The sequence below is a fragment of the Gavialis gangeticus genome, unplaced genomic scaffold (assembly GCF_001723915.1).
Source record: "Gavialis gangeticus isolate Ggan-Ray unplaced genomic scaffold, GavGan_comp1, whole genome shotgun sequence".
In the NCBI taxonomy this organism is placed as follows: Eukaryota; Metazoa; Chordata; order Crocodylia; family Gavialidae; genus Gavialis; species Gavialis gangeticus.
In genome coordinates this window covers 18,739,522-18,756,071 of record NW_017729004.1, presented here as the reverse complement: position 1 = coordinate 18,756,071, position 16,550 = coordinate 18,739,522, and the positions used below count along the sequence as shown (strand labels likewise).

General features: G+C 43.6%; 1 protein-coding gene across 8 annotated transcripts in view; it reads right to left on the bottom strand.

The window, feature by feature from the left end:
• RBM33 (RNA binding motif protein 33) overlaps window positions 1-16,550 on the bottom strand; it is a 224,858-nt gene that overhangs the window by 138,073 nt on the left and 70,235 nt on the right. For all 8 annotated transcript variants that reach the window (XR_002095780.1, XM_019508146.1, XM_019508151.1 and 5 more), the window contains exons 8-9: window positions 12,957-13,165; window positions 9,875-10,130 (exon numbers count right to left, since the gene is read on the bottom strand). Coding sequence is in view for 7 of the 8 variants with exons in the window: in XM_019508146.1 (XP_019363691.1) it covers window positions 9,875-10,130; window positions 12,957-13,165 (465 nt within the window). In the remaining variant the exon portion in view is untranslated. The remainder of the gene's footprint in view (window positions 1-9,874; window positions 10,131-12,956; window positions 13,166-16,550) is intronic.

The window sequence follows — 16,550 nt, the reverse complement described above, 5'->3', positions numbered from 1 at the left end:
TGATGACTAATCCCAACCCAGTGCCTCTCATTCCTGACCCACTGCCTGCCAGCTCCAGGCCCCCGGTTTGTGGGGCAGGGGGAAGAGGTAGAGGTATGGAGGGTCCCAAACAGCCCCATGTAGGCTGGAACTCTAATAGCCTGCAAGGCAGAAGCCATGGTTTCCTCATGTTTTTCTCCTTTAAAGGAGAACCCATGTATAAAAGTTTGTTGATCCATTATTAAAATTTGTTTGCAACCCTTTTGTATATTTCTAAGGAAAGGGGAGAGAGAACAGCAGAGTAGGGACCCTGGACTTCAGAAAAGCAGACTTCGACTTGCTCAGGGAACTCATGGGCAGGATCGCCTGGGAAGCCAGTCTGAGAGGGAGAGGAGTCCAGGAGAGCTGGCTGTACTTCCAAGAAGCTTTACTGAGAGTGCAGCAACAAACCACCCCAATGTGCATGAAGACTAGCAAGTATGGCAGAAGACCAACTTGGCTTAGTTTACCAAAGAGTTCCCTAAGTCACAAAGTGGAAGCTTATACAGAAGTGGAAATTTAGACAAACAACTGGGGAGGAGTATAAAAGCATTGCTCAGGCATGCAGGGATAGAGTCAGGAAGGCAAAAGCACAACTGGAGTTGCAGCTAGCAAGGGATGTGAAGGGGAACAAGAAGGGTTCCTACAAATACTGTATGTCAGTAGCCAGAGGAGGATCAGGGAAAGTGTGAAACCTTTACTGAATGGGAGAAGCAATCTTGTGACAGAGGCTGCAGAAAAGTCTGAAGTGCTCAATGCCTTTTTGCCTCAGTCTTCACAGGCAAGGTCAGCTCCCAGACTACTGCACCTGGCAGCAGTTTGGGGATGGGGTGAGCAGCCAACAGCGGTGAGAGCAGGTTAAGGACTACTTAGAAAAGCTGGACATGTACAAGTCCATGGGACTGGAAAGGACGCACCCAAAAGGTGCTAAGAGAGTTGGCTGATGTGATTGCAGAGCCATTGGCCATCATCTTTAAAACCTCATGGTGATCAGGAGAGGTCCTGGATGATCAGAAAAGGGCAAACAGTGCCCACATTTAAGAAAGGGAAAAAGGAGGATCCAGGGAACTACAGACCAGCAAGTCTCACCTCAGACCTAGAAAAAAATCAGAGCAGATCCTCAAGGAATCCACTTCTAAGCACTTGGAGGAGAAGGTGATTAGGAGCAGCCAGCATGGATTCACCAAGGGCAAGTCATGCCTGACCAACATGATTGCCTTCTACAACGAGATGGTTAGCTCTGTGGATGTGGGGAGACCAGTGTATGTGGTTTTAAAGTGTATGTTGATTTTAGCAAGGCTTTTGATACCAACTCCCACAACATTCTCACAGGCAAGCTAAGGAAGTACGGGCTGGATAAATGGACTGTAGGGTGGATAGAAAACTAGCTGAAGCATCAAGCTCAGAGGATAGTAATCAATGGCTCAATGTCTAGTTGGCAGCCGGTATCAAGTGGAGTGCCCCAGGGGTCAGTTTTGTTCACTGTTTTCATCAACAACCAGAAAGATCGCATAGAGGGCACCTTCAGCAAGTCCGCAGATGACACCAAGCTGAGGGGAGTAGGAGATATGCTAGAGGGCAGGGCTAGAATTCAGAGTGACCTAGACAAATTGGAGGACTGGCCCAAAATAAATCTCATGAGGTTCAACAAGGACAAGTACTAAGTCATGCACTTAGGAGGGAACAATCCCATGCACCAGTACTGGCTGAGGATCAACTGGGTGGGCAGCAGCTGTACAGAAAAGGACCTGGGCGTTACAGTGCACAATAAGCTGAATACGAGCCAGCAGTGTGCCCTTATGGCAAAAAAAGCTAACAGCATACTGGGCTGCATTGGTAGGGTGCTGCAGCAGGTCAAGAGAAGTGATTATTCCCCTTTATTCAGCACTGGTAAGGCAGCATCTGGAGTACTGTGTTCAGTTTTGGGCCCCCACTACAGAAAGGTTGTGGAGAAATTAGAGAGAGTCCAACAAAAATAGTGAGGGCTGGGGGACATGACTTCTGAGGAAAAAGACAGAGGGAACTGGGCTTATTGGACATTTATACACATGCATTTGTCTGCTCTGAAGCACCGGAAATCAAGCGCGTCGGACCAGACTCAAATAATCAAGTCTGCAGCGCGCACAAACTGACACTTGTTTAATTGCTGAAATGTGCGCCAGCGTTAAGAAAATGGCAGTGGTGCACTTTGAAGCTGGACTCTTCTCAGTGGTGGCAGATGACAGTACAAGGAGTAATGGTCTCAAGTTGCATCAAGGGACATTTAGATTAGATAGCAGGAATAATTTTCTCACTAGGAGGGTAGTAGAAACTGGAACAGGTTACCCAGAGAAGTGGTGGACTCTCCATCCTTGGAGGTTTTTAAGACCCAGCTAGACAGCTTTGACTAGGATGATCTAGTTGGGGATGGTCCTGACTTAAGCAGGGGTTGGACTAGATGTCCTTCTGAGGTCCCTTCCAACTCTAATTTTCTACGATTCTTGCAACCCATTTTTGGGTTGTGACCCCCATGGGTTGAGAAACGCTCATCAAGTGGCAGAACCAAATACCTGCCTGTTTTAAAACCATCATTCTTGACCTTTTCAGACTTCAGGCACTCTGCAACTTTTCTGAATTTGACAGCACCCCTGTTGACGCATACAAGGGCAGAGGTGGCCAAACAGCGGCTCCGGAGTCCTAACTTCCGAGTCCAAGCTGAACAATATGCTCGCTGCAAGCAGCCACATCACATGACATGAGGTAACAGCTAGGGAAGCTGGTCACTGTGTGCTTGTGCAAAGATGCAAGGAGACTTGTATTAACTTCTGAAGAGCCACATGTGGCTCCAGAGCCGTGGGTTGGCTACCCTGTAACTTAGGGCATGACAGTGGAAGAAGGGCTGAATCACTTCTGAGAATTTAAAGAAAGAGAACCTCGGAAGCCAAGCAACTTCGAATTATGCAGAGACATCTCCTATTACCATTGCAATGTGGGACAATCCCCACACTATCGGGCTGCCCACTCTATAAATTACTTTCCAGATTGCGAAGCATAGCTCAGTTTGTGATCACTGTAAAAATCACTGTGTCGTGTCGTCTCACCTTAAAGAAGAGAGCAGTCTAAACTGAATAACAATTTCATGAATAGATCAGCACAGCAGATATGTTACTGTATTTAAATCGAGCTAGTGATTAAAAAACAAAAGACAAAAACATGTTTGATGAAAGATGTCTCACAAAACTATTACCTACACGACAAGCAAAGGAAATGCTGTGGCATCTCAAATGATGTGGTGACAGAAGTCTATTGGGAATTTTACTTTTTCTTGACTGAGAAGACCAATTCATCAAAACTGAAATAGTTTAAAAAAAGTCTCTCATTTCAAAAGAATTGCTGGGATATTTTCAGACATTCCACAAATAAAAAGCACCAAACTGATTTGAATTTAAGAGAAATTTCGCCCAATTGAAACAAAAATTAAAAGGTCAAAATTAAAATAAAACTTTTTAAAATGTCAACTTCTCAACTGATCTGAACCAAACTGACTGCTAAGTTTTAAGACTGCAATTGTCTATTCCAATTCAGATCAGGACACGAAAGCTTTGTGAAACATCAAAAAGTGTCATAAAATATATAAAAATGGTGACATACAACTTTTTAATTGAGAAGATTTCTGAGCCCAACCATTGAAACATCAATATTTCTATTTCAGACATATATGCCTGGCTTCCACCCATTTTTGGATGAATATTTATGCTTTATATACTGACATGCTGGGCTAAGGAAAGTAACCTTTCATCTTCAGAGGACTGTGTTCATTTCTACAAGGTTACAACTGAAAATTAGTTTGATGGTTTCATTTTTGCTCCTAATGAACATTTGTCAATATCATAGTCATTACCTAATTTGAAAAGATTGGCAGTTCGCTCATGACAGACCCAAGACTAAATTAGCTTGGGTGTTACAGATCAGGACCAAGTACACTGAGAAAGCTGTATGAGGAAGGAATGTGGAAAGAATGACAGCTGAACAGAACACTAACCTATCTATTTTGGTATCCTGCCTCTGGCAGTGGCCTATATATTTTTTTTAAAATAAATGAATTGAATACTCATGAAAGATGATAGTTAGAACTCCATGCCCTTTCAATCCTTGGCCTCTCTGCTGAGGTAGCTAATATGGCTCAACCCAGCACTCACTTTTCTGATCAAATTTATCCATGCATTTTTTAAATACAAATAAGAATAATGTAAGTTGGATACAATTTTAAATTAAAGGATTAAATATCTGACTGTAAATTATAAAAAAAACCCAAAAGGGAATGAGAAAAAAGTCTTCCCGCTGCTATTCTGGGATAAAGTAATTTCCACAAAAGAACATGAAAAATTGCTTTACAGTTTCAAAACTTTGGTGGCTTCTCAAGATTCTTGCTAGTCATTTCTGATAAATGTAAGGGAAATAACCTGAATCCCCCACCTCAAAAACTGAACTGTTTTCTTAGAACACAAGATATTAATTTCTTATTGACATGCATCTGCTAACCCAAAGCTTACACAACTGAAGCAGATTTGAAGACCTGACTCTGGAAAAGAAGGAAAAAAATCTTTAGAATGATGAAGTAATTTGCAAATCCTAGCATCAAATGATGTAAGTAGCTAATGACCGGATGTGCATTTTATGCCTGGGAAAGGTACAAATGGAAGCTCATGTGACACCTTTATAAACCTGTCACGTCTTCCTAAAAAGCTAAGGAGAACACGCTCAGGAGCACAAAGGGATAATCTTGTTGTGAGCATCCACCTGAGAAAGCAAAATCTAAACTGCAACAAGCAGCTCAAGAAATGTTTATAACCAAGGTAAGGAACACAAAAACACTTAAGGGAACTTCTTTGACTTAAGTGATGTGGAAATAAAGACAAATTCTTCTCCAATATAAAAAATTATGTTCATCTTTGGGATGAGCATAAGACCTGACAGGGCTCCTCAATGGAAAAGACTCAAGATCCTTCTTTAGGCTAAAGCCATGGCCACTAGAGATGCAACTGTTGAAACGGCAACTTCATAACCAATTACACTATAGATTTTGAGACTCTTTCAGAAGGGCATCTGGTTCCTTTTTTCATGGTTTTTTCCAACCATGAAAAAAATTTTAAAAAAAATAGGAAGGTGAGAGAGTAAATTTCTACAATTTGCAAACAGAACAATGTCCTTCATGCAGATGCTCAAAAGTACCTGAACTCAACCCTGATGAAGTTATCTAGCAGTTCTCAGAGAGCTTTGAGGAAAAACTAAGTGAACTGATGCCACTCGCTGTTAGCAGAATCTGCAGGTTTGGGCAGCATGAGCCTTAATCTACAAATTAATTTCTAGTCTTGGTATTTCAGCTTCCAAGCAGCACATTCTAACAAACCTGGTGAAAAACACACCTATATTATCATACAAATCCACCCCCCATGTCCTACTTTCAGACACTGTAGTATGTAAGCGCCCTTTGTATATCTTGAGACATCACAACAAGGTAAGGAGAGCAGGATACCATCTGCAGGCACCAAGAAACCAAATTGTCCTTAACTACTGAGTAGTAATGCAGTTTGTTCTTTTATCCTTCCTGGTCATTAAGTTCCATGCTAAATGCTTAGAAAAAAGGTCTACATTTCCTTTGCTAGCACTGAAATCTTTATTTCCTACTTCAAAAATGCAAATTTTTAACTAATTCAGGGAACTGATGGGCAGGATTGTCTGGGAGCAAGTCTAAGGTAAAAAGGAGTCTTTAGAGCTGGTTGTACTTTAAGGAGGCCGTATTTAGGGCACAGGAGCAAGTTATCCCAATGCAAAATAATGAAAAGTGCAACAGGAGACCAACCTAGTGAGACAGCAATCTTTGCAATGAGTTGAAACAAAAGAGAATCCTCCAAAAAGTATAAGCTTGGTCACATTATAAAGAAAAGTATAACAGTATAGAGGGGACATGGGGGGGGGGGAGGAGAAGAGAAGTGAAAGCATCAGGAAGGCTAAGGCATGACTCGAGATGCAACTGGCAAGGGACGTAAAAGACAATAAAAAGGGATTCTACAAGTACATCAGAAGTAAGAGGTCCCTAACAGAATGCAGACGGCAATCTAGTTATAGGTGATGAAGAGAAGGTTTAAATATTTCATGCCTTTTTTTACTGAGATCTTCATGAATCAAATCAGCTACCAGATGACGAGCACAGTTGGCTGATGGGACTGAGTGCAATCTTAGCAAATGTGTGGATGAATTCAAGTTGGGTAGAATCAAAGACACTAGAGTGAAGGCCCCAGATGCAGCATGACCTAGATAAAATGGTAAAACGGTCCAAAACAAAATCAGGTGAAATTCAACAAAGAAAATAACGAAGTCTTTAAGATGCAATAACAGCATGCACAAATACAGACTGCGGAAAGACTGGCCAGACCACAGTACTGCAGAAAAAGACCTGAGGGTTGTAATTGATCACAAACTGAAGCTGTAGATTCTCCAACCCTGGAAATTTAAGAGCCAGTAAGACACACACTTGGCTGGGATGGTTTAGTCAGGAATGATCCCAACTTGTGCAGGGGTCTGGACTATATGACTCTATGAAGTTCCTTCCAGACCTACTTTCCTATCATCCTGATTTATCTAAGCATAAGTACTGATGCCTGAATCAGTCTGCTTAAAATTTTCTGCCTTGTATAGTGCTGAAAATACTGAAATTGTGTCTCTCCAGAGCAACAAATCTTGCTGGATAGGAGTGATGCATCACTGGAGTCCTGCTGCAATCTTCAATAATCATGCAATTTATAGGTATTCAAGTGAAGTGACACTCCTACTACAATATGAAAGACTGATGTATAGCTGGATTCGAGTTAAGGCCATTAAAATAACCCATAAGCTTCCCTTTGTGCTCTTTAACAAAGGAGACTTTAATTTTTTTGACCTAGAGAAAGGACTGATAAACTCATGTCAACACAAATTAGCAAAGAACATTGCACTGAAATTTAGTATTCATAAAACCAAAAACCACACTCATTCTTGATGTCTTCTGGAAAAAGGACTAGATGTTATATGGATCTGTTAAAAGGAGAACCAACAAATTAACAAGGCAAACGCTGTATTTAGGATAATGATATGCCACTAGCATGCTCAAAATATTACATGTGCTTCAACACAGCACACTGTGCAATAATACAGCAGCAGTATCCATAGTCTCTGTTGATGTGAAAACTAAGATTAGATAAAAGGTGGACAGAATTGTGTTGGTCTGCTTTTGGGGGTCAAAAATCCCAAGAAGGCACTACCTACAGGTGGAAGACGTCCATCTGATGTAGAAAAATTATTCACTGGATGACAGATCATACAGAAGTCTGGGACAGGCTAACATCTAGTCTTTACTTTTCTTTTAACAAATACCTAGAACAGTCATGCTGGAAATGCTAGAAGTATTCATCCAAAACTAAGGAGCTTTGGATTATTTCCAAATAGTCAGATGTAGTGACTGATTGGGTGGGAACCACTGATTTTATTAAATGGGCAGAAAAGTGAAATAATCTCTAAGAAACAGCCACTATAAAGCCAACTGTGAGAAACATGCCTGACTAAATAGATTTACACCCAACTGGGGATGTCTAGTCCTGCCAACTTTTTACCTATTCAGAAAAATTAGTCATGAGCCGGTACCCATGCTGACTTGACGAAAAATATAGTTATAAAGCCTGAAGGTAGAAACATTAGTTTTGTTAGTGCTGGCAAGAGCACAACCATACATCAACTGATGCAGGTTTCTCCCTATTTTAAAGAGTCAACACACAGCCAAAAAGTAGTCAACTTATATTGCTCTGTTAAAAGCTCTCTGTTCTGCTGCCCAATAAAGACACTTGTACTAAATGAGCTACGGAAAAAAGCATTTGCTTCCCAGGCTCCAAACTGAATAATCTCCAAAAATGGAGTAAAATAAAAGAGATATACATTAATATCAGACAAAGAACATTTGGCTTGTGCCTTTTACAGATAAATTCAAAGGGTGTCTTAGGCTATGAACAGATGTTCCGTTTCTACCAAGAGAAGCACTGCTCTCCCAGTAGAAAACAAAAAGCATGCAGACATTTAAGCTTTTTCTCCTGGAGCAAACAAACATGGCCACTCAGAGAAAAATAACCCAGGAATAACCTAGTTAAATCATTCCTAGAAGAGTTTCTCCTGGGAAACTGAATGTCTGCACACTTTTCCTCCACTTAACTCCTCCACCAGGAAAAGTGGAGCCAGGGGAAAGGTTCCCATGCCTTCTTAAGACTGGGGTTAGTGGTTTAAAGAAGGCATAGGGGGCAAGTACTCCTGAGTGTCCCAGTGACAGGGGTGAGGAAGCAGCCACTGCCTCCTTCTCACACCTGAGTTCCTGGTTTGAGCAGCATGCAGGGGTTGTGTACCATACTACTTCCTCTGCCTACAGCTTGCCCATGGGCCCCACTGGAGCTGCTCTTGGGCCACAGGGCTAGAAGAATGTCTGTACATGCCAGCTCCCAGGCTATTTCTCACCTGGAAGAAATTTCTTCCAGTAGAAATGAACAATCGTATGCAACCTTCATCTATGACGTTAAAACAGCTGTGGCCATTCTGAAGCGTGCCAGACTAAAGCTGGAATTATCACTTGAAAAATTACAAATGCAGTCTTGCCCAGTTTTCAAAAACAAACACGCTACTTTGAAAACAGGTTGTCTTTACTGACAAATCCACCAAACCTGTTCACAAGTTTTACTTTCATGGAACAAACATTCAAGATAACTCACAGTAGAAAAGGCTTTTTCTCCCAAATGGCCATGGTCAAACTACCTTATTTTATTGCATACAAAATGCACCCAAATAAAATAGATATAATGTTTTGGAACGCAGAATGTAGAGAAAAGATTTTTTCAGTCATGGCTGACTGTTCTCAGGAGGATTTTCTGTCACAGAGTGCCCCGGAAGTGTGGCAGCAAGAAGTTCCTGGTGCCAGGTGCCTCACCCAGACTATCTCCTGGGATGTTACACTTCCTAGACACTCTGGACACTGACAGATATGAAAAACAAAATAAAAAAGCCTGGCATCACCATAAGAGGAAGCACGTTAATTCAACCTGGCTTCACAGCATCTATGTAGATCAGGCATTTCAGCAGGGCTTTTTGGCACCTTTAGCTAAAGCTGATTCAATTAGCTATTACACAGAAGTGCCAAAAATCCCTGCTGAAGTGCTCACTCCATATAGACGTTAGGCGAGCTGGGTTAAACTAATGCAACGCCTCTTCTAGGCATGCCCTGCGCTTGGTGTGGGGGAGCACCAAGCTTAAAATAAAATGCTATTTTGGGGTTTGTTTTTTCAACATCTGTAAGCAGCCTCAATGTTTCCAGACTCACTCTGTCACACAAGATTAGGCCCCAGACTCTTACAAGGACAGTAGCAACTGTTAGTTCTTTACTGTAAACAGTTCTTTATATAAAAAGTTACTGTAAATAAAGTGTTGTTTCCATATCACAAGCCTCACTGAGACACTACAAGCAACTCATTTGCTGCTTCAGGCACAATCAATGACACTCAGCCAATAGCTATGGTTGTGAGAGGGCTAACACAGGACTCATCTTGCCAGCTGCATGGCGTGCACAGCATCTCCAAGTTTTTTCTTTGCTGGAAAAGCAGCACAGTCCCTGGTTTAAACAAGCACCCCAGTTTTGGGGAAGAGGTATGGGATATATTCAAGAAAATATTGTATGTTATGTCGAACTCTGGCAAAATGTTTGAAAAGCTACAACTGAATGACTATCCAAAAATCAATGCATATAACATTACCAATACAGGGTAGGGGTACAGAAATGCAAAACTCATGGTACAGGTGGGAAACTAACCTTGCACAGGTGTCACTACTGTCCCTTTGAAGTGTGGATTTATATGTATATTCTTCGGCTGCTGGGGCGTCACTGGAGGTGGAGTCATCATTATTCTAGGTGTTTCCATTTGTGGGGGCATATGCATCCCTGGAGGTGGAGGAGAATGATGTTGATGCTGTATAGGAAGCAGAGACTGTAGCTGTTGCTGCTGTTGTTGCTGGAACAGACTTCTAATAGGCTGCTGATGAGGAGGAATTAACCTCTGTGAATGAGTCTAAGAAAAAACATACAAGACCATAATTAATGGGACTTAAAATTCAAGTATAGTATGTAAAACATCAATACAAAAAAGTGCATACAAAACATATAGCTAGGCCAGGGGTGGGCAAAATACAGCCTGCGGGCTGGATCAGGACTGCCAGGCCATTCTATCCAGCCCGCAGGGCCCCTAAAATATTTAGAAAATTAATATTTATCTGCCCCTGGCTCCTGTCAAAGATGATAGGAGCCAGGGGCAATAGAACCCAGGGGAAGCCACAGCAGGCTCCTGCAAGAGCAGGGCCCACCAGGCCCTGTCCCCCCCTCAACCGGAAGCCCCTGCCTAGCAGGCGCTTCTGGCTTGGGACAGTGGGGCTGTTTGTGGCAGCACTGGCGTGGGAAATTTAGGTAAGAAGCGCGTGTGGCAGGGGAGGACTGCAGGGACTGCCCCAGTCTTCAAGGCCCAGCTGACTCCTGCTGAGCCCCACTGTCCGGCCATGCAGCCATGTGGTACAGAGTGGCCAGCGGGTGGGGGGAGTGGAAGCGAGTGGCATGCAGAAGCGCGGGGCCTGTGGTGGTGCCACAGGGCCAACGCCAGTGGCGCCCAAAGCAGGGCAGTAGGAGAGTGGGGCACAGGCTGGCAGGGTTCTCTGAAGCTGGGCTGGACTGCGCCAGCAGGGAGATGGGGGACCTGACCCGGCTCCAGAGAGCCCCTGCTGGCCAGGACCCCACATTCCTGCTGCCCTGCTTTGGGCCCTGCCAGCACTGGCCCCGGGACACTGGCACAGGCCCCACATGCCTGCTCACTCTGTGCCCCAGCCTGGCAGTATAGATGGGGAAGGGTGCACAGCCCTGACCCTGCACTCCCAGCACTGCCCATCTGGACTGAGCAGTGGCAGTGGGGATGGTGGCTCAGTTGGGGGGGGAACCCCCAAAAAACAAACAAAAACAAACAAAAAACAGTCCTCTCCCCCCCACTCCAATGGTTGGCACTTCCTGCTGCAGCCGCTTGCAGCCCGCATGGGCTGTCCTGCCTCTCGGCTGCTTCACTGCCATTTCTGTGCTGCCCAGCATGGCAGCAGTGGCCATCTGGAGAAGCCACAAGGCAGCAGAGATGCAGTGGTGAAGCAGCCACAGCCTAACATGGTGCAAGCTCCAGGCAGGCAGCTGCAGCAAACAGTGCCCAGCGGCAGCGAATTGAGGGGCTGCTTTCCTCTGTGCTGAGCAGCAGTTTGTGCTCAGCTGCGGCTGCTGCTCAGCCCTGACAGGTGAGCCCGGAGCTGGCGCAGAGCCCAGGGTAGCAGTGGCAGCGGGGAACAAACTGGTGCTCAGCATGGGGGAAAAGCTCCCCCTCCCCGTGGCAGGCACCCCATGCTGCAGCCACTTGGAGCCTGCATGGGGCTGCCTGTGCCTGCTCTAGTGTAACTGCTGCCTTGTGGGGTGACAGTGATGCAGCGGAGAAGCAGGACAGCCTTGCGCAGGCTGCAAGCAACTGCACCTAGATGTGCTGGCCATGGGGAATGGGGGGAACAACGATGACAACTAAAAATTAGTATGTAATTTTTTTCCCCAGAGTTTAGGGGCAGGGCTTCCAGTTCCAAGATAACGACCATGTGGCCCTCGACAGCTTGCCAAAACACAGTAAATGGCCCTCCACCCAAAAATAAAATCGCCCACCCCTCACCTAGGCACACAGGAAACCAGATGATGGGAAATGGTGAGACTGTATCCTTACCATGTGTGGACACAGCCAAGCTGATTAGAAATGTGATGATGCTCCTGTCATCTCACACAAGAACAGAGATGCTCACAATAGTAATATTTATTTAAAATCAAAATAAATTGAGAAATACAGCAACACAAGTTGGTTAAAAAAAGCATGCAAATGATTTCTTCTTCCTCCTCCTATTCTGTTCTACAAAAATAGAAGTCTGGTTTTCTACCCACTGAATATTCCATTCACCTGTCAGTAATTCAAATTTCATCACTCATCAGCCAAAAAGATTTTAGGGTTACAGATGGCAGATCATGAAGAACAACAAAAATAAATCTTTATATTTCTTGATCACTGGCACTATTCTTGGATAAGACAAAGCTTAAATTTGACTATTAAGACAAATTAAGGTTTAATAGTTTGTCATCCCTATTGTTCCGACAGTGCTTCTCTTGTAGTTGCAGTTACAGAACTTAACTCACCCGCAATCCAAGGACTATTACCCAAAACTGCTAGAGCAGAAAGCTGCTGCAACTACATTTCTGATGTGTGCATATTCTCATTTACGTATTTATGTGCCTCCTGTCAGAACATGCCATGTTAGAAATAAGAATATTCCACTATGTTTTTAATGCAACCTCATTTTTTTAATTGAACATTTCGAAAGACAGGAAAACTCCACAGAATTATATTTAAGTAGCAACCAGTAATACAGAACTGAATAGGGTCTCAAACATCTAGAAAAAACACTTTATCTGTTTATACTGAAGAATAGTAATAACGAGTGAAGTAGCTGCATTATCTCCTGCGTACCTGAAAATTTGCAGAGTTTGTAATATCAGGTTTCTGTAACTATGAAGCAGAAACAAGGTCCCTCATATTTCCACGATTACTCCGTGGTAAGGATCCTTTTACTATAAGCTCCTTTAGGACAGCAGCAGACACCACTTCACATTTTAAAAAAAATCTCTGTAAACTATTATGAAAAAGATCATTTCTGAAAACTAGAATCAATTTTTGAAAAAAGAACTGTACAATGATTCACAGGTTAGAATAATGGTTTTTTATCCCCCATAAATGATTTCTTGAAGCATATTCAAATAGGAAATACTATGCATTAAAAGGTACCGTTGTTGATGGCTGCGTTGGCAGCAGTGCAGGCCTGTGATCCTTCATTCTTCCCCTTTCATTGTTGTCTCTTCTTTGTTCTCCCATTCCATGACACATTACTGAACCTCCTCTCCTCCCTCCTCTCCTTGAGCCGTACCGTCCTTGTTTAAACTGCCTTTCCCTTTCTTCAAATTCAAGTAATGCTGCTTTGGCTTCTGCAGAAAGTTCTGTTACATGAGAAAAATGTACATTTAGATACATGTTGAAAAGACATAGAAAAGATTAGGGAAGACACCACTAGGAGTAGAGAAAACTGTCACAAGAAAACGTACATGCTCTTTGATCTCCTTCAGGTGGCATGTTAACATTTCATTAAAAGAACATCATTTTTTTCTTGGCATATTTGTTTCCTTTTGCAAAGATAAATAGTGTCAGTGAATGAAATTAAAACATGAAAGAAAATATTACTTTACTACTAAAGTTTGCCTTGTTATACAAGTTGTTTACATGATGTAACCAAAGCTAGACTGCCAGCACTGGAAACTGTACACGGCACAAAGGAAGCACCTGCAAACATTACAGGTTACATTGCACTTTCCATCATAACTTAGGCTTGTGTTCGACTTTCTGCTCTCAGGGTCTGTCCTTTACCAAAGACATCCTCTGAATGTTTAAACGAATTCAGTTTATCCCATTTTTCAAGCAGCAGGAAGAACCATGCAACATCATATATACATGGTTACATTCTCCACTAAACAACACATAAAAGGCATTACAGATCTGGGATTCACCTATAGTTGAGAAGCAACAATACAGTTGCCCCTGCATTTACATGACTAAATGTGGTAGACAGTAATCAACCAGAACCATATAACCTAGTTAAAGCCCAGGACAACACCCAAAACCAAGTCAAGGAGCAACCACTGTATAACTGAGTCAGGAGATCAAATTACAGATGCACAGATGCTTCTAATAATGAAGTCTGTGCTCCATTTCAAGGACGTGAAGTGAGTTTTGTAAGCAGCATTTTCTGGTCTATTAGCACATTTTAATGGGGTACACATTTTCTGACACATTCAAGAAACCCAATACAATTATTACTACATATGCACAAAATTTCACTTTGTTGCTCTGGAAAACTACCTTAACGTCTCTTTACCAAGTCAGTTACTTTAACAAAGCTAATGTTGACATTTTTGCCCAGGTATTTTTTGTATGCTGAAAAGTATGTGTGTACTTACAGTTCATACACAAGTGCACTTTCACACACGGCAATAGCCTGAGAATTCTACTTCTGAATTAAAAGAAATAACCAATTCTTAATGCCAGACTTTAAATAGGACAGTCTTGAGTTAATGACATTACCTATGGACAAACATAACTGCTTTAAAAAGGGGATGAGGAGCTGCCACTAGGATGCATCAGCACAACCTAACAGTTATCTCCATGTGTACCTGTCGTGATACAACTGTAGCAAAACATCACTGCAACTTGAGCATGTTTCATACAAGGTTAAAAAGTTGCATTGATTTAACTGACTTGTAGTAGCCACATTCCTGGAAAGTTACTAGAATATCTAGCTACAAAACTGGCAGGAGATGTAAAGCTACTTAAATCACTGTTTGTTTAAACAAACTTAGGAATAATATCAATTAAGCCCTGAAGTCCACAACTGATTGAGGTGCAATATGTGGGAAGTTGTGCCTGTAGCTGTTTCTACGATGCTGGATACAATTCCACGTCTGAATTGCAAAGGTTGCATTTTTTGCAAGAAAAAAGAACAAGTGGCTTAACTATTGAGTGTTGAAGCCTGTACAAAATTCAGACCATTTTTTCTGAAAGGCAGAATATTTAGAACTTGTTGAGCACTGTAGAATACAGTAAAAACTGCAGAAACCCTGAAATTTCAAGATGCATTTCATAGTTTGTACGGTCGGAAGGGACATGAGCAGATCATCAAGTCCGACCCCCTGCCATAGCAGGAAAGTACCGGGGTCAAATGACCCCAACAAGATGATTATCAAGCCTTGTCTTAAAGACCCCCAGGGTAGAAGCCAGCACCACTTGCTTGGAAGTTGGTTCCAGATCTTAGCCACCCTGACAGTTTCATAGTTTCTAGGGTCAGAAGGGACCCGAGTAGATCATCTAGTCTGACCCCCTGCTATAGCAGGAAAGATTACTGGGGTCAAATGACCCCAGCAAGGTGTTCATCTAACCTCCTCTTAAAGACCCCCAGGGTAGGGGCCAGCACCACTTCTCTTGGAAGTTGGTTCCAGATCCTAGCTGCCCTGACCGTGAAGTAGCGCCTCCTGATATCTAGCCTAAAATCTACCCTCTGCCAGCTTGTGACCGTTATTCCTGGTCACCCCTGGCAGTGCTTGGGGGAACAGGGACTTCCCCAGTGCCTGCTGATCCCCCCTGACTAGTTTGTAACAGGCCACTAGATCCCCCCTCAGCCTTCTCTTCTGGAAGCTGAACAGGTTCAGGTCCCATAGCCTCTCCTCATAGGGCCTGCCCTGCTGCCCCCTGATCACACGAGTGGCCCTCCTCTGGACCCTCTCCATGTTGTCCACATCCCTCTTGAAGTGCGGTGCCCAGAACTGGACCCAATATTACAGCTGCAGCCTGACCAGTGCCACAGAGGGGGAGGATCACTTCCTCGGACCTGCTCGAGATGCATCTGTGGATGCATGACAAGGTACAGTTGGCCTTCCTGACTGCATCCCCACACTGCTGGCCCATGTTCATCTTGGGGTCAATGACAACTCCAAGATCCTTTTCCGCCTCTGTACTAACAAGAAGGGAGTTCCCCAACCTGTAGGTATGGTGCTGGTTCTTCCTCCCCAGGTGCATCACCTTGCACTTGTCTGTGTTGAATGCCATCCTATTCTCATCCGCCCACCCCTGTAACCTGTCTAGGTCCAATTGGAGCCTATTCCTCCCTTCTAGCATGCCCACATCCCCCACATCTTAGTGTCGTCAGCAAATTTGAACAGGGTGCTTTTTACCCCCTCGTCCAAGTCACTGATGATGTCGAACAGTGCGGACCCAAAGACCAAGCCCTGCGGAACCCCACTGCCCACATCCCTCCAGGTCGAAAATGACCCGTCCATCACCACTCTCTGGGTGCGGCCCTCCAGCCAGTTAGTGACCCATTCAGCTGTGTAGGTGTCGACACCACAGTCCCCCAGTTTTTGATTGGCAATGGGGTGAGAGACAAATGTCGAAGGCGTTCCTAAAGTCCAGAAAGACTACGTCCACTGCTACCCCTGCATCTAAGGATTTGGTTATCACACTCATACACTGCTTTTTTGCCTGTTGCTAAAAAGAAGAAAGGATATTTTCCTCTCTGCGTTTTTCTCCAAAGTAACTGGAGACACTAGATGTTGTGCTATTTCCTTCCCACAAGCATCATAAGACTTTGCCTTATTTGGCAGAGGCAAGAGTGTTCTCCGACTTCTTTCCCTTCCACCATACCCAAGGGAGCTTAGCTTGCTACTAGATTAGGAAGTGGGAAATCTTAGCCGAGGGCTGTCCAACTAGCAGCCCACAAGCTGCAGGCCACCCACTATGGTTAAAGGCCTACAAGGCTTGTCAGTGAGCTCCCCAGAA